Source organism: Eptatretus burgeri, chromosome 4 (assembly GCF_056783735.1).
Source record: "Eptatretus burgeri isolate ZD-2024b chromosome 4, Ebu_testis_v1, whole genome shotgun sequence".
Lineage (NCBI taxonomy): Eukaryota > Metazoa > Chordata > Myxini > Myxiniformes > Myxinidae > Eptatretus > Eptatretus burgeri.
In genome coordinates this window covers 126,792,373-126,815,367 of record NC_140964.1, presented here as the reverse complement: position 1 = coordinate 126,815,367, position 22,995 = coordinate 126,792,373, and the positions used below count along the sequence as shown (strand labels likewise).

The following is a 22,995-nucleotide window of genomic DNA, read 5'->3' as shown; positions in this document are numbered from 1 at the left end:
TCTTTCCTGGGAAAACCACATTTCCAACCTGGCCTCCAAAGCCAGTCGCAGACTGTGAATCCTCAGTCATGCAAAGTCCTTTCTTGGCCCACCTGAGCTCCTGATCACATACAAAGCTTTCGTCTGCAGCCTGATGGAGCACTGCTCCCCCCTCTGGGCTGATGCTCCTGTCTCCCACCTTTCTTGGCTTCACGCTGTGGAAAGCAAGGAATTTCGGATGATTGGCATCTCCCACGATGAGGCTTAGCCTTTGGGCCTCTCACCGCAGGCAGGTCGGTGGTCTTTGTCTTCTACCGTCTCCTCTCCGGTCCCCCGCTCTGTCTGCGATATCTACCAAAATCACAAATCACTGCTCACCTTCACTCTTTCATTCCGCTTTTTTCCCCACCTTTGGAATAAACTCCCACACTCTTCAATCCCATTCTTCCCTCCAGGCCTCCAGCTGTTCTTCACCACCACCTCTTTTCCTCCCCCATCCAAATCCTCAATCTTTTCTACCCCTGTTAATCCACCCCAAACCCACCTCTTTCAAATTCCGTGTTTTCCTTCCTGAAAGTCCCTGTAATGTCCATCTTGTAAACCCCGTGTTCCCTGCCCCATCCCTCTCGCTTCCTAGATCTCCTAATGTCTCCGATCCCCACTGTTTTGTCCTTCCCACTCCCATCCATCTCATGCCCCCTTGCTGTGCATTGTGTGTTAGCTCTCATACGAGCCTCGACAAAGTATACAAAAAAAAAAACAATAAATAAATAAAACACGAAAAGAGCAATCAGAAATTGCAGACCCCTCGCCAAGATTTGTTTTGTGTGGTGTATTTTGTGTGGCGTGTTACGTAATTAACGAGACAAAATTAGAACTGCCTCTTTATTACTGCTGGCAGTGATGACCGGGTACAAAGACGTCTCGCTTTGGTGCAACCCTGCTTTGATCGGACAGCTGACCCCGACTCATGACGTTTTTTAAAATTATGATTTAATTGAATAAAGAATGGGATTAAAATTAATTCAATTCAGATCAAATGGAAGACCAAATAGGTAGTCCTGCATTGTCATAATCAGAAGGAACCCAAACAAGCAAAAAGAAAAGATGAAGTCATCAGGAGGAACCTGGATATGATGTGCATTTCCGCTACTACTCATCTATCCTCAAACCCATCCAGGCACAGCCAAGTGAACCTCATTCAAAAATAAAAAAAAGCCCACATCCAAAAATTAAATAATTCTGGCTGCCAGACCATGTGGCCAATCAAGTTGAAATTTAAAACGTGTATTCCCATCACTACTGGATCATAAATGTGAAGTTTCACATCGATTGATTAAGCGTTTCCAGAGAAAACATTTAATATTTTTCTTAAATCCAATATGGCTGTTCATCCAATTCATCTCATCAACTCATCCACAAGCTTCAAGAGTCTGTACGTTAAATAAAATTGCAAATCTAAGTGAACAGAAAACAAGACAAATGATTAATACAACAAAAAAAAAAAAAAAAAAAAAAAAAAAAAAAAAAAACAGTACCCCAAACATGGCATTTCAGTAACAGCATCTTACCATCCGCATCAACTTCATTAATCATGTCCTGGAGTTCAGCCTCTGTAGGATTCTGACCCAAGGAGCGCATTACTGTGCCCAGCTCCTTTGTAGTGATGGTGCCATCGCCATCTTTGTCAAAAAGTGAAAAGGCTTCCTTGAACTCTGTGCAACAGAAATGGCACCCAGTAAAAGAAGGACTATGTTTGGTCATGACAGAAGGAGAATGCTCATGTAAAGTTTGAATTCCCTTGAAGATGAAACGGTTGTAAGGGACATTTATGCAAGCCCATTATTGAGCTACCCTTTGGAATGCATCTTGAAATATTTTCATCAATGTTCAAGTGCCCCACCTAGTTGTGTGCATTTTGTGGGACAGCGCAAAAGGCAACAGAAAGACAAGATCATAAAGGCGTTTCCATTTAAACAATGGCATGCATGCTAATGACAGAGAAGTAGAACTCTATATCCGGTTTTTAATTACCAAAAAAAAATAAAAATACATCTATATTTTATTTAATCCCATTGTCTTCCTCCTCAGTGTGCCACCATATTGGTAATTGTGGCAAAGGCCTTGGGATATCAAGCGTCAAGAAAAGCATCAGTCTTATTCTCCTCCTCTTCCATTTATAAAAGAGGTGAGGTTAGAGTACCACACTTTCTGTCCTGCCTTGGCCATGATACTCCTCCAACACCCTGTGTCCTCAGCCAACTCTCTCCACTCTCAAACCACCACCCTTATGGATGTCCCACCTCACACAATCTTCCCATCTCAGCCACAGTCTACCTCTTTTCCTCCGAGCTTCTTACCTCAACCTATCCACGCTCTCGTTGCCATTCTCTCTTTCTGCACCAAATGTCCTGCCCATCTCCCCATGAAACTCATCTGCACACCAATCTCCTCCCTCAGTCCATCCATCCTCCTCCTATACACCTTCTTCATTCCCACAACGTTCCTGACCCAGTTGTTCTCGCAAACTGCAGCCTCTGTTGTTTCTCTGTCAGTGCCTCCATCTCCAGACTGCAAAGGCAGGCTGGTGTTGCATATGACATCAAACTTGCCTTTCAATTTTCTTGACATCTTTCTGTCTGCCATTACTCTCTCCACACATTCACACCCACCTGAATCCTCTTCCACACCTCTGCCTCAGACTGACCATCCCCGGTCACTGTTCCTCCCAGATACTCAAACCTATTCCCCTACATGATATTAATTTATTTTCTCTACTGCCCGATCTGTCCAGCCATTCTGGAGATTTTTATAGGTTTTAGGGTAAATCCAATATGGCTGCCAAACCATGTGACCGACGTCGTAGGTGGAGACTTTGTTCCTCATGGATAGGCGATCATAACTGTAAAGTTTCGCCTCGATCTGTTCAACCCTTTGAGATGATTTTTGAAAGTTTTTTTTAATGTTTAAAACAATATGGAGGTCGTCAAACGACATGACATCATTTTTTGCCCCCCGAACAATTTAGCACGAGATGACCCTCAAAAATTTTCATACCGATCGGGTAAAGCGTGCAATGACAAATGATGTCATAACAAAGCCACCGATGACAACCCCCTCCCCCCAGGTTTCCCATGGGGAGTACTTGACATGTGCCAAATTTCAATTCTTTTTTTCCAAGCAGAGGTTTCACATACAGAAGTCCAAAGTTTTCCTTTTTACCCAACATGGCTGCAACACCACATGACCAATGACATCATAATTAACTTAAAACATTCTGCAGTAGTAGTCACACCTATGGTGGGGGTGGGGGGGGGGGAAGGTGTTGATCGGATAAGTGGTTGCACAGAAAACGGAGAAAATTAGCACGTACGGACGTACAATCCGAAAACAATGCCTCCAGTGACTTCGTCAGCAGAGGCATCAAAATAGTCAGACATATTCAAATAAAAATAAACCTCTTCTGGAAGCGGTCAAAGTTGGAGGTACCTCTTCTTCATCTTCCTCCTCCGTCAATGAATGTCGGCATATTTATAAATGGTACACATCGTAGTCAGAGGTAAACTTAATAAGGCGGCAACATAAACAGCAAGTTCAACAATTTAACTTACAAGGTAAAATTTTTGCAATGCCTCTTACCAATGGACAGGACATTTATGTGCTAAGCAATGTACAGTAGTTCATTTGATGTTTTCTTGTGTCCATCAGTCTTGCAAGTTTTGAAAACACTCTAGAATAAAAAGGTATGGTTTTTAAAACGACGCAAGTGCGAGTTGATGCGACACAAGTATGGTCATGGTATTACGAAGCTGATGATGCACTCGTGAAACGACAAAAAAGGAGAGATGTAAACCGGAGTATTACTGTACATTTATGGATGTGATTTTGTCCCAAGCTTGATTCCAATGAGCCATTCATGTTAAATATTATGTGCCATGGCCAACACAAATAATGTTTGTGGTTTTTTTTCCTCTCTTTTGAGCATCAATGCAACTTGAGAGGCACAAAGCATTACCATGGGTTGAACAAAAAAAAAAAACCATGCTTCTTTGACCTCACCTGCAATCTGCTCTTCTGTAAGTTGGTCAGCCTGAAACAAGAGGAAAGAGGGGGGAGAGAACAAATGAATAAATAAATAAAGCAGGGGGAAAATACATGAAGTGTAACTAAACAAAAGCTAGTCGAATACAATACATCCAGGGCTGCTTTGTTTGTCTTGCATTTGCCAAGACCCCGGTAGATATCAAAATGGAATGTTTGTTTGGAAGAAAACCTGCAAACAAACCACCAAGCACAGCAGAAAAGAGTTTTCTTTTTCAGAATTTTTTAGTGAAATGAGACTTTTTTTTTTCCTGCATTTCCATCGGTTCATTCTGCATGGCATACATTATTTAGGGTTCACAGCCAACAACAAAGACAAAGGCAGGACACTTTAGGGCAGAGTTAGTGGGTCTGCATTTACACTTAGATTGTGAAGAGTTCACAGTTGGATTGAGCTTAAAAAAAAATGAATAAATTAAAAAAAAAAACAAGCACACACGAGACCTTTGGCATATACTGTATTTGCATTAATCATGCAAAGACAATAAAACGATAATGGAATTATTAGTCAAGTCAGACAGACAAGCAGTGATAAAAACAAACAAATTGCACAGGAACCATAAACCCCTTTATGGGCCCAACAATAAATCAATCAGCCATGCGAAAACCAGGGGTCTTTCAAACAATACCGTTCCTTTCCTTCTGGGAGAGTTTTGGGGGCTCCTTGCTCTTAACCACTCAGCAAGGTTTGATTTTTATTGGTAAATGTTGATAAACAGCGATTTCAGATCACTCTGACTGACGAAAACAATTCCATCACGAGTCAAAATTTATAGGCGGTGGGGGGTGAGAGGGGGGAATAGAGAAGGTTTAAAATAAAAACAACAGCTGTTCTGGGGCAAATCATTCAGTGTACATTGCATGCATGCAAAGGTGAGCGAGCTCACGGTTACGTTTTTATGCTAAAAAAAATTACCACTTTTATTGGTGGAAATTATTTTAAAATACAAATGGGATTCTGCCAAGCTTACTCTGAATAAAGAAGTTCATCCCAGAGAAAACATTCTCCCCAGAGCTCGCCAAGATATGTAGAACTCCCCCCTCCTCCCCATTATGTTGACGTCGGACGCTCGAGCCATGCTTCCACATGAGCAGCAGGCTCATAAATCCACAGCGTTGCCACAACCCAATGAGTTGAAATTTTAGATTTAATATTTACATATTATTAAGCATACAAGCTTGCAGGAAAATAATTTTTAAAAAGTTAGGAATTTTACGACATGGGATATTTGAAACAAGAAGTCCATGGGCAGACCAGATATTAGTGTGAAAGCCCAGTGACGTTTAATTAAAGTATTGAGCACGAAAGGTTTCAAGGTGTCATTTGATGGCCCATGGCATGAAAAACTAAATAAACCGTTTGAGTTCGGCCACCATGGCCTTCAACGGTTTTAGGTCCCTGAAAAAGGCCCCTTTTGTACTTTTAATCAAACTATCGAGCACGAGAAAAACGAAAATTGAAATCATCGATTTATTGAACCGAAATCATGAAATGACAACTCAAGAATGAAAATACGCAGGCTTGGCTGAACAAGAAGGCCCCAAAAAGAGCTCCCAGTTTGTTTTGATAAAACATTTAAGCACGATCTCCAAAGTGGTCTTAGAATACTCCTATAATGTCCAAATCATCAAAAACACTGCTCAAGAAAAAATTACCTCGGCCCGTCGAGACAAGAAGGGCCCAAATTGGAGGAGGTGCTGAAAAAGGGCCCAAATCAGACACTTGAAAAGAACGCGCACGGGCTCAATGACTGGATCGGGTATGCACTGCAATCTTAAAATGACAACTCAAATAAAATACACAGGCTTGGTTCAACAAGGTCAGGTCAGGTATGGGAGCATGTGCCAGAACAGCACGTCGCTGCGTCCACTTTCCGCCGGTACTCCAGGGGCCTCCGTCTGGCCATCCCCCAGGCAGATGCCAGGCCCATCCCCATCTCCTTGAGATGATGGTCAACCTGTTGCAACCATGAGGCATGTGGTCGACCCACTGGCCTCCTCCACTCATGAGACTCCCTCGCTGAGAGAATCTGGTGAGCAGGATCAGAGTCAAGAAAACGAGCCACATGTCCATACAGCCGCAACTGACGCTCACGGACTATGCAGGTAACAAATCTCATCAGAGTCTCTCTCAGCAACCGCTCGTTGGACACAAAATCCGACCAGCGATAGCCAAGGATTCTCCGAAGAGACCTGGTACCAAAGGAATTAAGTCTCCGTCTCAGATCCTTGGTCAGAGTCCAAGTCTCGCACCCATAGAGCAAGACTGGAAGTACCAAGGACCTGAAGACTCGGACTTTCGTCCTCCCGCACAGGTACCGGCAGCGCCACACCCCATGATCCAGTGAATCCATGACTCCCCAGGCCCGACCCAGACGTCTATTGACCTCTGACTCGCAGCCAGCAGAGACATGAATATCACTGCCAAGGTAAGTGAATCTCTCCACGACCTCAACATCCGCACCACAAACAGACACAGACAGGACAGCAGCATCCAAGATGTCACCGAAAGCCTGGATCTTAGTTTTGACCCAAGAAACCCGTAATCCCAACGGCTCCGACTCCTCATTCAGCACCTCGAGGGCCCCCAAGAGGATGTCTAAAGTCTCCGCAAAGATGACTGCATCATCTGCAAAGTCAAGGTCCGAGATCTTGACATTCCCAAATGACGCACCGCAACTTGATCTCTCCGACATCCTCCCTAAAATCCAGTCCATACAAATGCTGAAAAGTGTGGAGGCAAGTACACATCCCTGACGAACTCCAGTAACAACTGGAAATAATTCAGAGATGGTACCACCACACTTCACAGCACTCTCAGTACCAGAGTAGAGTTCAGACATCAGATCGATCAGTTTTGGTGGCACCCCACGAAGACCAAGAATCCTCCAGAGGACATCCCGATTCACTGAATCGAACGCTTTACAGAGATCAACATAGGCTGCAAGCAGCCCCTGCCGAAACTCTCGTCTGCGTTCGGTGAGGACACGAAGTGCAAGGATACGGTCAATCGTTGACCTCTTTGGTGTAAAGCCTGACTGCTCTGGACGCTGGTGCTCAAGCAGATGGTGGCGAACCCTATCGAGAATTATCCGAGCAAAGACCTTGCCAGGCACTGAGAGCAGCGTCACCCCTCGGTAGTTGTTGCAGTCTTGGCGATCACCCTTCTCTTTCTAGAGAGGGACAACAAGGCCCCCTCTTCCAGTCAGTTGGGATGATGCCTGTGTTCCAGCAGAGCACAAAACTGCATGCAACGACAAGAGTGCAGCATTTCCACCAGCCTTGAGAAGTTCAGCATGGATGCCACAGATCCCTGGAGCTTTGCCCCGTTTCAACTGGTTCACCGCAGCCCGTGTTTCCACAAGCGTAGGTGGACCACAGTTGATTCGAGGGTCAGCAACAGGGATTGTAACACCCTTGACGTCCAACTCGACAGTTGGGGGATCAGCCTGGTACAACCGCTCAAAGTAACCGGCCCAGCGGGCCTTCACTTCAGACTCCTCTGTCAAGGGCCTACCACTCTCTGCTCGAACTGCAGTGCTCCGAGGGATGGGCTTGGATGAACGTAATGCGCGAATTCCCCTGTAAGCGGGACGAGAATCACCTGTCCACAGGTGATGCTCTACCCCCTCACAGATTCCTCGCACATAGGCCTCCTTGTCCACCCTCAGTGCACGTACAGTTTTACGCCTCAGCTCCCTGAACAGCTCAGCTCTGCCATTCAGCCTGGCCCTGCGACTCTGGTCAATGGTATCCAGTGTCCCTTGAGAGACAAAATTCTTCTTTGCCCTGCGGTGAGCTCCAAGGCATCCACCGGCAACATCAAGGACGGTGGTCTTGAAGGCGCTCCACAACTCTTCAGGACCCCCAAAGCACCCAGACCCCCAAGTGTCCACTCAGCCTGTTCGCAAACTCCTTAGCTACTCTCTCATCCCTGAGCTTGGCAACATCCAGCCTCGGCTGGGATGGTACCATTCTCCAGGATTTAAGGTGCAGCTTTAGAGTTGCTACAACAAGCCTGTGGTCAGTATTGAGGAACTCAGCACTCCGGTAGACCCTGCAGTTCTGGATCATCCTCCAACGACCGTCAATGAGGACATGGTCAATCTCCTTTGCCACACCGCCAGTGTTGGAATACCAAGTCCAGCGATGAGCTTGTGGGCGCTGAAACCATGAACCAGCCACCCTAAGTCCATGACTTCTTGCAAAGTCAAGGAACTTAGTGCTATTCTGGTTCATAGTTCCTGACCCATGGGGACCAACACACACCTCATAACCGTCCCTATCAGTTCCAGTCGATGCATTGAAATCCCCCAAGACTAGAAGTGTATCTCGTCTGGGGCACTGATCAACCACAGACTCGTGTGGCGTAGAATGCATCCTTCACGGTGAGATCACTTGCCTCAGTCGGAGCATAAACAGAGACCAGGGAAATGACACCTAAGGAGTGACGAATCCTTAATCTCATAATACGCTCGTTGACCGGTGTTACCTCAATTATCATTGGGGTCAGCTTATTGGACACAGCTACAGCAACTCCTTGGGTATGGTAACCATCAGAGCGACCAGACCAATAGTAGGTGTAACCACCCACCATTATCTCGCCGCAATCCGGTCTCCGAACCTCAGAGAGCTGCAATCCCGATGTCCAAACGCTTGAGCTCAGATGATAACAGAGACAGGTGATCATCCTCTCTTAGGGATAGGACCTGAGCTTGTCCTATCCCTAAGGATGGGCAGACCAGATATTAGTGTGAAAGCCCAGTGACGTTTAATTAAAGTATTGAGCACGAAAGGTTTCAAGGTGTCATTTGATGGCCCATGGCATTGAAAAACTAAATAAACCGTTTGAGTTCGGCCACCATGGCCTTCAACGGTTTTAGGTCCCTGAAAAAGGCCCCTTTTGTACTTTTAATCAAACTATCGAGCACGAGAAAAACGAAAATTGAAATCATCGATTTATTGAACTGAAATCATGAAATGACAACTCAAGAATGAAAATACGCAGGCTTGGCTGAACAAGAAGGCCCCAAAAAGAGCCCCCAGTTTGTTTTAATAAAACTTTTAAGCACGATCTCCAAAGTGGTCTTAGAATACTCCTATAATGTCCAAATCATCAAAAACACTGCTCAAGAAAAAATTACCTCGGCCCGTCGAGACAAGAAGGGCCCAAATTGGAGGAGGTGCTGAAAAAGGGCCCAAATCAGACACTTGAAAAGAACGCGCACGGGCTCAATGACTGAATCGGGTATGTACTGCAATCTTAAAATGACAACTCAAATAAAATACACAGGCTTGGTTCAACAAGAAGGGCCCAAAAAGGGCACCCAATTGGAAAAAAGAAAATGAAACTAACCTAAACATTTTCAGAACAGCAGTTTGGTATTTTTTGTGGTATTTCCAAAGTTCATTCCTCAGAGTAGACTTAGTTTCTCTTTTAGCTCCAACTGTGCATCACAGCACCGAGAATATATTCGTAGTGCTGTGTAGCGCTGTGTAAGTCTCGTGAAGGGGAGGAATCGGATTCGATTTTCGTACTAGTAGTCCTGTGTTTGGACACTCGAACATGGGTTCAGAACAACGAATGGATCCCAGTTACTCGGAGTTTAATAATGACGACCACAATGATCATCCAGAACCTTCATCAGAGTGACGACAGGAATGCACAACATCTTCCAGATAGTGACTTGCCGTTCACAGACCCGGTGCCAGAAATGAGCTCAGTGGAAACAAAAGGGGGAAAAAAAAAAAAAAAAAAGACAACAAAGGATCCATTTTAGTTATTCCACAATCAGGTAAGCCGGAATACCACACCATTCCAAAGAACAGATAAATTTAATTCCAGTCCGATTGTTTTGTTTTTAAGTTCATGTTCATATTTCAGACAAGCCCAATGGATATGCACCTTTGTCGCGATCATTTCACGACTTACTGCCCAAGGATTTACAGTGTCCCAAATATGTCTTCCAGGAGGAGCATCTGAGGCGACCCCGCCGACATGCTGCATTATTCATGTGTGTCCTGCAGGGTCCTGCAGTAATATCGTAGAATTGACGCCCGAAAATTGAAGGTGATAAGAATTTCAGCCAATTCCAGACGCTTGCTGAAAAACTTCAGTTTATCGAAATATCGTAGCTTGGTCGAACGTTTACCAGAATTCCCATTATATACTACCGGGTATCACAGCAAGTGTGACAAAAACCTCAGCGGTGTTTCATCAAAATTGCCATTGCCATTGCCATTACCAACCAAAATCTCAGTGATGAACGCAACATAGTTACGTCGTGTCACTTCTCCAACATCATCAACGGCCACTGCTGGTATTTTTGGTGACGAATGTCTGTTTTGTAATAAGAACATCAAATGCCGACCAAATGGTAGTAAAGAGAAACAGGGTAGGATTGAGAGAAAACAGGCCGAGAAGAAGATACGAGATATATCAACAATTCTCAAGCTGCAAAATGTCTTGGTGAAGATATCAGGGGTGGATCTGATTGCGAAAGAAGCCAAAGTACATCATTCATGCCGATCTGAGAAAATGAAAGCCGCTGACAGAGTGAGCGCAATGAAGGAGGATATAACTACTGAAAAGCAAGTCTCGAAGGAAGTCTTTGAATTAATATATGCATACGTCGAAGAACACGTAAAGGAAACGACCGGAACATCTGAAATCAATTTTCGATCGATATCTGGATCTGTGTGAAGAATTCAAGTTGAAAAATCACATCACCGTGAATCAGTACTTTGACGAAGTACTGAAGAAGAGATTTGCAGGCCAACTGATAATGAATGCATCAGCCAGCAAAATATATGGTGTGATAGCACGCCCATTGATTATTAGTCAGTGGAAACAGTTTACGATTTCAAGTCATCACCTGAAGGGCAGGTAACGAAAGCCACTTTAGTGATGTGGAAGGCGCTGAAGTCAGTGAAGAAAGAGCCTCTCACCGATCCACTCACAATTGACTCACTGAAAAAGGGTGAAGGTAATCCACCTGAATTGGTCGAGACATTTTACAGGGTCCTATTTAGTGGTCCCAATGTCAAAAAGCATTCAGAAGTTGTTAAACGCTGAGCTAATGCCACCAGTTAAGATGCGCTTTTCATTGTATCGGGGGCCACCATGAAACCTGTCACGCATATTCTGATCGCCATGGCGCTGAAGTCACTCACCGGAAGTCGCCATGTATTGACCATCTTGAATCGGCTCGGATACTGTATCAACTATACAGCAACCGAGGAGCTGGAGACCGGATTAGGGTATTCCATTCTCGACAGGAAGCTCAATTGCCCGGATGGAGCTGAGGTGGATGAACTGGCGGGTCTGGCGTTTGACAATTACGACAAGGTCATACATACCCTTTCTGGAGCAAACACACTGCACGATACCATGGGTATCTTTTATCAAACCATTCCTGCCTGGATAGGAGTACCCCTTGAAGAAGTGTTTCCGGAGAAGTCGATGCCCACTGTGTCGTCCCACAAATGGCGGCCAAGACAAAAAAGTAAATGTCCAAAGTGCGGCACTGGAGCCATACCGGAAGAAACCCCACATGCACCGCTTCACATACGAAAACATGGGTGTATTTAGTCTAGCTGATAAGTCTTAAAACGCGAGAAAGTTTGACTTTATCTGGATGACTGCACATGCTCTCGAGATGGAAAATATTCCAATGTGGGCTAGCTTCATGGGTCGTTTCTATGTTGACCACCCCCCTAAACGTGTCCTCTGCATGAAAAACATTCCGGAGCCGCCTACGAGCAAAGATGTCGTTGTCCAGACCCTCAAAGTGACACAGGCATGCGCTGCCGAGCTCGGGCAGAGGTACGGAGTCATGACTTACGACTTGGATGTGGCAAAGAATGCTTTGAAAATCCACTCTACTGAAAGAGCAACATTTGATGATTTAATCATCCTGTTTGGTGTTTTCCACGTCTCAATGTCTATTCAGAGCAATAGGAAAGCGAATCAGTGAATCCGGAGGACCACAGCTCCTGGTTGATGCAGACATCCTTGCATCTGGCTCAGTACGTGGCTTCATTGAATGCACAAACTACAACCGCTGCAAACGTCTGCACCCAATGTTTGCCTTAGCCTTGCACGTTCTTCACTTCAGCGAATTTCTGACCACATACGAGAACTTCGACGAATTGGTTACTCCGATTCATTCTGTGGATATGACCAACATCCAGTCAATGGACCCCATGGCTGAATCTCGGGTCATTAATGCAGTACTAGACGAGTACGGGAAGTTGGTGCAGAGCACACTAGATTGCGAGTTCGGCAAAACCGCGCAGTTTTGGTTCTAATCATGGACAGAGCTGTCCGCACGAATGACGTTGACCTGTTCATCTGGGTGATTACACAGGTGACTGATGTCTTCTTAGCCACAAACCGCCACTATTACTCAAGATGGATGACGAAATATCAGCTTGATTTACTGAATATCGAGTTTACACACCCTGGACTGATGGAGATGCTATGGCAAGGGCTGTTTGTGTCGCAGAACAGAGAACCAGTTCAGCGGACTTCCCATTGACCGGCCCTCGAGCAGGTGGTCAATTGTGATGCATCTTCAAGGCAGACGGGATTTACGGCATCAACCAACAGTTACAGCGGGCATCTCCAGTGGAGAGTCATGAAAGGGACTCGAGCCGCGCTCATCGGCATTTTATTCGATATAGTCGGGATGCTACGAACAAACGATGCACAGGGGGAACTGTCTGCAAGATAATACCGATCTACAGAAACTGATGAAGAGTATCCAGACATCGGCATACCCATTCAAACTCAATACTCTTTACCTGATCAACATCAGTACGGGAAAAAGCGCGACCTCTTAAATCACCGAGTCACTTCTAAATATCGCAAATGAAGGTCGCAAGCGACACATTTCATTCATCCAAGAATGCGCTGAAGACGCTGACAGATTTGAGAAGCCAATCAAGAGAAACCAACTCAAGACATTTTCAAATCAGGGAGCGGAGAACCCAAGGGCGCAAAATCCCATCGTCAGACAGCTTTGGTGTACCAGAGACATGTTCGGCAGAATAGCCATTGTCGCGTCACAAAAGAAAGTCGATCTAGAGTACCTACTTTCTCACCCCCTGATGCCAATACCTCTCACAATGTGCAAAACGGACGGAACAATAATGCACACGGAAAAGAGCGCCCTTTTCTCTGTACTTGAACAAAAAATATCACATCATGGAAGTCCACCAGCTCTTGATGTGCACGTTATTGACTGTAACTACCAGCTCAGACTCTTCCCACCGTCGCTCCAACCAACTTATGGATGGTTATCGCAATCAATTCTTCATGCTGTTGGTGCGTACCCATCCACGAGGGTTGATATAGTCTTCGACACCTGTGAACAACCTTGGATTAAAGACTGTGAACGGGAAAGATGCAGCGCTGAAGATGTATGCTACACGATCACTGGCCCAGATCAAATCCGCCCAAAGGATTTGAATAAGGCTCTGAAATCTAGGTCATTCAAAAGCCAGCTACCGCGATTCCTTCTGAAAGATTGGGGAGATCAACGTCATGCCCATGCGCTCCGTGACAAGGAAGTTTTTTTGGAGTTGACGATGTCTGTGCACGTTTCGCTGTGGAGGGCGGACAGATCCATAAGTCTATAGTTGGAGAATTATGCAGCAATCATCCTGAAGGAGACACGAGAATCTGCCAGCACCTTATGCACATCAACGAGTCGCGACTGTCCGATAACGATAACGTGGTGATCAGGGCATCGGACACTGATATCCTCATCATACTCCTCCATCACGTTCACGAAACGACCCTCGGTGTATGGATACCGAGTAAGGTAAGGGTTGGCACGTCAGGTCGAGGTGACAGAAGATATGTGAACGTATCACAGAGAATGTGGACCCTTGTTATGCGCCATGCTCCTTGCGTTCCATTCATTCATGGGTGCAATTACACTCCAGCCTTCTCACGAAAGCGGAAAAAGCGCCCGCTTGCTATTCTGGAGAAAGATCAAAGGCACCAGAAAGTCTTCGCAGAACAAGGTGGAGAAGCGCCCAATGAGATGGTGGTGCAAGCCATTGAAGACTTCACGAGTTTGTTGTACGGTGCCAAAAAGCCCATGGCGCTGAACAAATACAGACACCGTGTATTTGAAATAGCGTACGCACCCAAGGACCCTGCCAAACCATTCACAAAAATGAAAGGTGTTGACGCGAGTGGCTTACCACCTTGCGAGGCAGAGGTGAGACAGCAAATTGAAAGAACTGCGTTCATGGCGAAATACTGGCATGATGCTCACCTCAACAGTGTGACCAAAATACCGAGTAAGGGTTGGGAGTTGATTGACGGCACTTATCGTTTTGTGTGGTTTGAAGGCGACCAACTTCCAGACGATGTTATTCCTGAAAAGCAGAAGGAAGACGATGAAAACGAACAGATAGATGAAAGTGCTTTGTTGGAAGATGAGGACGACTTGGATGACATTGATGATAGCGATGACACTGCTTATTCTTTTCAAGTATCCGATTTGGGCCCTTTTTCAACACCTCCTCTAATTTGGGCCCTTCTTGTCTCAACGGGCCAAGGTAATTTTTTTCTTGAGCGGCGTTTTTGATGATTTGGACATTATAGGAGTATTCTAAGACCACTTTGGAGTTCATGCTTAAAAGTTTTATCAAAACAAACTGGGGGCTCTCTTTGGGGCCTTCTTGTTCAGCCAAGCCTGCGTATTTTCATTCTTGAGTTGTCATTTCATGATTTCAGTTCAATAAATCGATGATTTCAATTTTCGTTTTTCTCGTGCTCGATAGTTTGATTAAAAGTACAAAAGGGGCCTTTTCCAGGGACCTAAAACCCTTGAAGGCCATGGTGGCCGAACTCAAGAAACGGTTCATTTAGTTTTTCATGACATGGGCCATCAAGTAACACCTTGAAACCTTTCGTGCTCAATACTTTAATTAAACGTCACTGGGCTCTCTAACTATATGGGTACCATCTCTGGTGGCAAAGTCTCACTATGTTTTTTTTTGATAGTTATTTCTGAGGACACAGATGTATTTGTGTTACTACTTTCCTTTGCAAAAGACATTCCGGCTACCTTGTACCAAAAGAGGGTAACAAAGACACGTACTCAATTTGTGGACATTTCCCTACTCAGGTTATCCCTTGGAGATTAAATATGTGGTGCACTTCTCGGCTTTCATGCTTACACTGGATGTGACACCGAGTTATTTCTTTGGGCGAGGCAAAACAGGACCACTGGACAAAATGCGATTAAACAGTGAATTCCAATGTGCCTTCTCCAACCTTGGAAGTGCATGGGAGATATCAGATCAAATGTTTGATACCTTGCAACATTTCACACGTCTCATGTATGCATAGTCCACAAAAACTGTACAGGTAAATAAACTCCAATAAGAGGTGTTCTTTGCCAAAAGAGGGGAAAGAGAGTCAACCCTTCTTCCACCTTGTAAAGATAGTCAAACAAAGCATGCCCTCCGTGCCAATTACCAGGCAGGAATTTGGAAGCGAAGCCTGGAGACAAAAATGAGCAATTCCTGATCCAGAGGGAAATGGATGGGTAAAAGATGATAGCAGTTCAATTGCCATCGACTGGATGGCCAGAACTCCGGTACCTGAAGCTGTGTTATAAATGATGGCCTGCCAGTGCAAACGAGTTTACAAAAAGGGAGAGTGTGGCTGCATAGACAATGGGTTGAAATGTACACCGATGTGTAAATTACAAACGTGCGTAAACCAACGAAATGAGGAGGATGAACTAGAGATGACAGTTGATATTGAATCAGATTGCGACGAAGACGATGACAATGACGAAGATTGAGAACTCAAAATACTGAGGTTACTTTCCAAGCCCTCAACATTACCTAAAGACATCTAAAATATAATTTCTGGAAGTTGATATTACTTTTTGTTCATTTTTACAACTTTGTTTTTGTCAAATAAGTTGTGCCAAAGACGATTTTGGCAGCCTCTAAAATTTGTGACCTACATAGACATAATTTGCATAATCTAGTGTGATTATGATAGAGGGTACATAGACATACAATTTGAGTGGTAGATTATCAAATTTGCCCTATCCACTCCAAAGCTCCAGTCATTAGGGTTTCCCATACCCACGAAACCCTGGATTTTAGGCATTCACAAGAAACGGTTCAAAACCAATTGCTCTGAAATAAAATTTTGCAAAAGCAACTCAATAATATCCCCTTAGAATCACCTGTAGACCTCTAAAATATGCATTCCAAGTGTTTAAATCACCATTCGATAATTTGTTACTTTATTTGAGCAACATGACTTGCCCTATGGTCAATTTTGGGCAAACCCTAAAATTGGTGACCATAATGCAATATTTTGCATAAACCTTGATTTAGATAGAGGTTTACATAGACAGACATTATGAGTGGTATATTGTTACGATTGACCCATCCAGAGCGAAACTACAGTCATTTTAGTTTCCCCTACCCCCAAATTTTGGTCTTCAAAATATAGTGGTAGGGTCATGTTTGAGAGGTGAAAACTACCATAAAGCTGCCAATTTCACACTGCTATCACCTCAATTCCTCATCTGTAGGTCCAAAACCATCAAAAAAGTGAGACTTTGCCACCAGAGATGGTACCGATGAGTCAAATTTTCAGGTTTGGCCCATGGACTAATATAAAGGAAAGGTTTCATATCCTGAAGTAACTTTCAGCCATTCATTAATGATTGTGAAATAATTGCCCCAAGCTTTGGTTTTTATTTTTTTTAAACCACATCACAGAATTATGTTTGGGAAAAAATAATGCAAGTAAAGAAATGTTCATTCATCCAAATTAAAGAGGTACAACAGACAACTTCCTGACAGAAAAGTTAACCGATTCTGAAACATATTTACAATATAAACTTTGCAAAAGGCCATAAACACATTCTTTCATGTGACACTGTTGCAGATAGAAACCTCAAAGTCCTTCAATATCAATTGCAAACGTGAATACAAACCCATATCACATTTTCATTTTGTACAATACAACTGAATTGCAAATCAATTAAGTGTTTGAATCGATCTGAAATAACTGGTGGAAATTATTTGCTTTCAATTCCTTTCACAAATATTCTGACAGAAGCAATTAGAACAGCATGCGGTAGAGCACACACACACACACCTCCCTCTGCCAGGCTGAACAGTTTACCTTTTGGACCCCACTTTTTTTTACCTCCACCACCAAAGGTGAAGGAGGTTATGTTTCGACACCGTGTGTGTGAGTGAGTGAGTGAGTGAGTGAGTGAGTGAGTGAGTGAGTGAGTGAGTGAGTGAGTGAGTGAGTGAGTGAGTGAGTGAGTGAGTGAGTGAGTGAGTGAGTGAGTGAGTGAGTGAGTGTGTGCGCAGGATATCTCAAAAAGTTGACAGATTTGGATAGGTTGGGTGTGTGACAAGGACGAACTGATTAGATTTTGGTGAAGATCTGGTTCCAGATACTAGAATTTTTCAAATGATTCTTCACCATTGAGAGATGGCACCAAAAATGACAGAAAGCACAATATCTCAAAAAGCTGTGGACAGATTCAGACGGAACTTTGTGGACAGGTTGAATGTACGGCAAGGACGAATCGATTCGATTTTGGTGAAGATCTGGATCCGATAATTGTTTAATTTTTAAAGCGAGTCTTGACCATGCAGAGATGGGGCCAAAAAAAACTATACACATGATATTTGAAAAATGTATTGGGCCGGATATGTTCTTGTGGATCAGGCATTGCGTGGCGGAGGTATACGCTTTACCGAGTGCCCTTCCCCTTGATGTGTGTATGTATATGTATATGTATATATGTATATATGTATATATGTATATATGTATATATGTATATATGTATATATGTATATATGTATATATGTATATATGTATATATGTATATATATATATATATATATATATATATATATATATATATATATATATATATATATATATATATATATATATATATATATATATATATATATATATATATATATATATATATATATATATATATATATATATATATATATATATATATATATATCTTCTTCTTTCGGCTGCTCCCTTTCGGGGTCGCCACAGCGGATCATCCATATGATCCGCATAGTGATTTGGCACATGTTTTACGCCGGATGCCCTTCCTGACGCAACCCTGGTCGCCTCTTACAACACAGGGATATGGTACACCTATTTTAACCGGGGTATACTCCGGCCCAGTATACTGGTACTCATTTCGCCGACCTCGGAAGGATGACAGGCTGAGTCAACCCCCTGGTGTATTAATTCAGTGGCCCAACGGGGCTTGAACTCAGGACCTTTTGGATCCCAAGCCGCTGCCCTAACCACTGCGCCAACACCAGGGTCATATATATATATATATATATATATATATATATATATATATATATATATATATATATATATATATATATATATAATCATATGCAGCCTATGGCTGCATCATTTTCTGGGGGTGTGGCTGTGCCGGTGATGCACTGTCCCATTACCAGAACGATGGTACTCATTTTGCCGACCTCGGAAAGATGGCAGGCCGAGTCAACCCGACTGGTGTTAATTCATTGGTATGATGGGGGCATGAACTCAAGACCCCAAGATCTTCAGCCACCCACCCAAACTGTTAAGCCAACACCAGGCTTAGTATCCCCCTGATGAGTTGGATCTGCATCTGGACCTGAAACAAAATCTAATGAACTTGTTCTGGGTCATCTACCCAACTCATCCACAACGTTTTGGAATATCATGCTACAAAACAATCACATTTGTGAGATGGTAAATCACAGTAGCATAGATTGAGGCCCAGTAGAAGGCCTTAAATTAATTAGCAATCATGTAAACACATTGTCGCAGCGGTGACCGGCCCAGGTTAACCTCACCACCCCCCCCCCGACCAAATTTGTAGTGATGGGCAGTTAATACCGCCAGCCCCCGGCCGGTCGAGCAGTTCCTTATCAATAGGAGGTGGACACTGATCCTCGGAGATTATAACACGTGCGGGAGGAGCAGGGTGCAATGGTGGAGGGACGGAGGCACAGAGAAGCCTTCAAAGGGTGACAACGGGTGAAGTCATACCCCCCCCCCCCCGAGGCTGATAATTGATGGGCATGTCATAAGCAAGCCGAGTGGGCAGAAGTCCCACCTTCCCGGGTTTCGTGCGAGCAGGCCACGCCCTGGCGGCAGAGGGTATGAAGGCGTGATCGAGAGGTAGGTGGTTGCAGATTTTGTAGATACGAGAGCACGCCGAGGACGACACGACCCTTGTATTCGTGTTGACACAAGATGCTGGCCTTTGACTCTTGGTGGGGCCGGTGAGGACGATCGGCACACGAAGCCGTTGCACTGAGTCTCTGAGCTTTGGTGTGGAGTGCCGCTCACGAATTGCCTGGTATGTGTTTGTCCCGCTACGAGAGAAGCGCCATTTTGTTGCGCGCGTCTGCACGTGCGAATAGAAGCGACTCAATTACAAATTCCACAAAGACCAGCTCTGGGCCATGCGAACTACAAGCATAGTTGAAAGGAAGGGCTTTCTTTTTATTTTGTTTCCCCGTTGTCTGTATTTGAGTCTGTGTGAAGAGGCGCCTCGACTTTAGGATTAATTTACTTCACATGTTTTATCATTATCTTTTCAATTATTGTCCTTATGGAAATATTTGTTTATTTCAAGTCAATGTATCCATGTATTTGTAGTCAGGTTTGAGTATAAACTCCCCTTGTGCTGTCATGATGCAGTGCCCTTGTGCTGTGCTTCCCCGTGCCTCGGTCCCTCCGCCATTGCGCCCTGCCCCTCCCGCACGTGTTATAATCTCCGAGGATTTCAAATCTCCGCATTTCAAACTCGCACTGAGGTTCCCACAGACTTACTTTTTCTCTTGGGGGGGGGGGGATTAAGACTTGACGTAGTGGGCTCCAAGAGACTCAACATGCAGAGACAGTATGGGGGAAGTTAGAATATAGTGGGGGGCCAACGTAACAGATTGGGATTCCCGTTGGTTTTGCATGTTAATTTTTTGCAACTATTATGAATGTGTTCTGAGCATTGCCAGGAAGTGGAAAAATGTCGTCTTTTTTTTCTGTGGACCTTCAGTAACCTTGACACGTCAAAGCTGAAAGGTCATTTTTGACCCAACGTACTGTATTAATCACGCTTTATCTCAGAGTCTGGAGTGCCAGAATGTTATTGTGTTTTCTAAAGTGTTTCTGACAAATATTCAATCTGAACTAACAGTGTCTTCATTACAGAATGTCTGTTTATCCTGTTTATGATCATACAACCAACTTCTTGTTGAACTTCACAGCCACGACCCATCCAAACCAGCATATAATAGCGAGATCTCACTTTCTCCTCTTCAGCTAACTTTTGCATGACAGTCAAGGCCTTAGAAATAAGAAATTCACATCTACAATCATTTGCAAAAGTTTAGGACCACCCTGAGAAAATGTCAATTTGGCAACCATGGACAGGTATTGCATCATCCACTCATAGATGTCGCGTCACCCGCATGCTTGTACTTGCTTCTCGAACCATTGGCAGGTGTCTGTTGTGAATTCTGATATATATATATATTTTTTTTTTTGCGATTTTGGCCCTGCGGAAAAATGGGCAAAAAACATCTCGGACAGAGGTTCAACGGGCTGACATTTTCTCAGGGTGGTCCTAAACTTCTGCAAATGACTGTACAATGTACATTCACCCGAAATTTTGTGTGTTGCAGATTGAAGTGCATGAGCCATTAGGAGCAGTCACACAAGATGGAGACAAGTACCAGTAAGAAACCAAGACCAGAAACTGATTTCAAACTGTGTATTCAGTGTAAGGAGCCTGGCACTGGTGTCCTAGTGTCTGAACCATCAGAGGAAGCCTATTCAAAGTTCCTCCAGTTTGTGCACAAAAGAGGACAGTATGGAGATGCTGATTATGCACAGATCAGTGGGCAATTGCATGGGTACACTGCCGTCATTCTAAAAGATATGAAAGCAAAGTGGCACAGAAAATGTTATGGATCTACTTGTCACAGTGGTCACCTTAAGCATGCCAAGGCACGATACCAGAAGACCTACCAAGAAGAAGAGAGTCAGCATCCACAGTAGAGGCGTGGATGGCCTTCTTCTGCAGCCACTAGTGTATCAGACTCTGCTGAAAGTGACTCTTCACTTCACACGTTCAGCAACATCTCATTTCAATGCAAAGCAGTGTTTCTTCTGCCAAGAAGACAGGAAGGAGCCAGCTCATGAGGCGTGTACATTCAGTGCAAGGATACAACTGCAAAGGGCTGTTGATGAAAGCAAGAATCAAACTTGGAAGGTGCAGCTAAGTGCCGCCATCACCAAGGACGATGCTCGTGCAATTGATGTAAAGTCACCGGATGGGAACCACCTCTCACCACCACTTGGGAACCACCTCTCATGCTGGGTTCACAATGTCCAGCGTGGTGCAACCAGCAGCAGTGAGGACAAAGCGTATACACAGCAAGAAGCTAATGTTAGCAAAGTAGTCTCAGACATTGAGTGTGTCAGCCTAGTTCGCACTCTGCTCCAGGCTGGAGAAGTTGTCACCATGACAGACCTCAAGTCGGCCTACTCTCATATGCTTGAATCCAATGGTGTACACATGAAGCCATCTACACGAGATATCAAGGAGAAGATCACCTCTCAAATCGATGATGTCCATTTCATGAAATCGAAACGGCGGAATGAGTCAGACCATGTGTTTGCAACAGCTGTCTGCGATGCGGCTTTGGAGGATGCTCTGGCAAAGACTACTGAAAGTGACATTAGGCAACTGTTCGAGAGGGCTTCTGAACTCAGAGCTGCCATTACTGCCCAGAACAAGCACCCATGGGAATTCAAAGGAAAACTGAGCAATGAAGATGCTGAACATGTTCCAAAAGCACTCTGCCTTCATTCACTGGTTGGTTGCAGGACCAGCTGCAAACATTGAAAAAGACAGTCCGTTCTGCCACCATTCAGAGATGTTCTATCAGTCAGAACATCATGTATTGCTGCAGGTCAAAGTGCCAAGTCACATACAAGCCAAAACAAAACAACCAGATGCTCCATTCCACCATTGTTTGGAATGGCCACAACTGCTCTCTGTTGGCATTGCAGTTCATCAGTCCACTCGGAGCAAGAAGCTCCTTGAATTCCTGCATGGGTTTGGCCTCTCTGTAGATTACACAAGGATCCTGAGGCTTGAAACCCAACTGGCCAACAGAGTCATAGAGCAGGCCCCCCTAACAAACGGACGCAAACGTGGTCAGACGGAAGGAAAACCCGTCATTCTTGTTACAAAAACAGCTAAAATTGAAGAAAAAGCGACCGAAATTGAAGTCAACACAGTAATTACGGTCATAATAGCAAATATAATGGTAACCAACACGTTTTTTTCTACACACAAGAACGGTTGTGACGGAAACAAAAACGGTTGTAACAGAAATAAACACACAAAATCCCGAAATAGAACGGTGGGGAACGGAAGCATGAACGGTTATTTCTGTCGCGAATAGTCTGAGACCGAAACAAAAGCGGTTCATTCCAGTTACTGTAGTGTGAGCAAGATGGCTGATGCAGTGGAACGACCTGTTACGGTATGTACATTTTTAGTGCTTGTGCCTCGAACATAAATTTAATATAGATAATATATAGTGGGTAGTACCTGATGTAGTTTTAACAATTTATTAAACCTAATTTTTGTTTTGACGATAATGTTTGGTTTGCCTGTATTTCGAGCCCCCGAGTGTAGGATCGCTAGTTGTGAATGCCCAGTTCAACATAGGGGATCGTGTATGGGATCTTTTTACTTCATTTTAACTTTGTTATTTTATTGGAATTTACAACTTATTATGACTATCAAACGTACCTCTTACACATATAAACGATCAATCGTCACT

The 22,995-nt window shown here is 44.1% G+C and overlaps 1 protein-coding gene, 1 long non-coding RNA gene and 1 pseudogene across 3 annotated transcripts in view; 2 read left to right on the top strand and 1 right to left on the bottom strand.

Moving 5' to 3' along the window:
- Window positions 1-22,995, top strand: part of LOC147029059 (uncharacterized) — a 75,132-nt gene that overhangs the window by 31,464 nt on the left and 20,673 nt on the right. The window lies entirely within an intron of this gene.
- Window positions 1-22,995, bottom strand: part of LOC147029061 (calmodulin-1-like) — a 37,854-nt gene that overhangs the window by 8,010 nt on the left and 6,849 nt on the right. For both annotated transcript variants that reach the window (XM_085879986.1, XM_085879987.1), the window contains 2 exons: window positions 4,039-4,069; window positions 1,551-1,694 (listed from right to left, as the gene is read on the bottom strand). In XM_085879986.1, the coding sequence (XP_085736112.1) occupies window positions 1,551-1,694; window positions 4,039-4,069 (175 nt within the window). Of the gene's footprint in view, window positions 1-1,550; window positions 1,695-4,038; window positions 4,070-22,995 lie in introns of those variants that run through there.
- Window positions 20,799-22,189, top strand: LOC147029062 (uncharacterized; annotated as a pseudogene).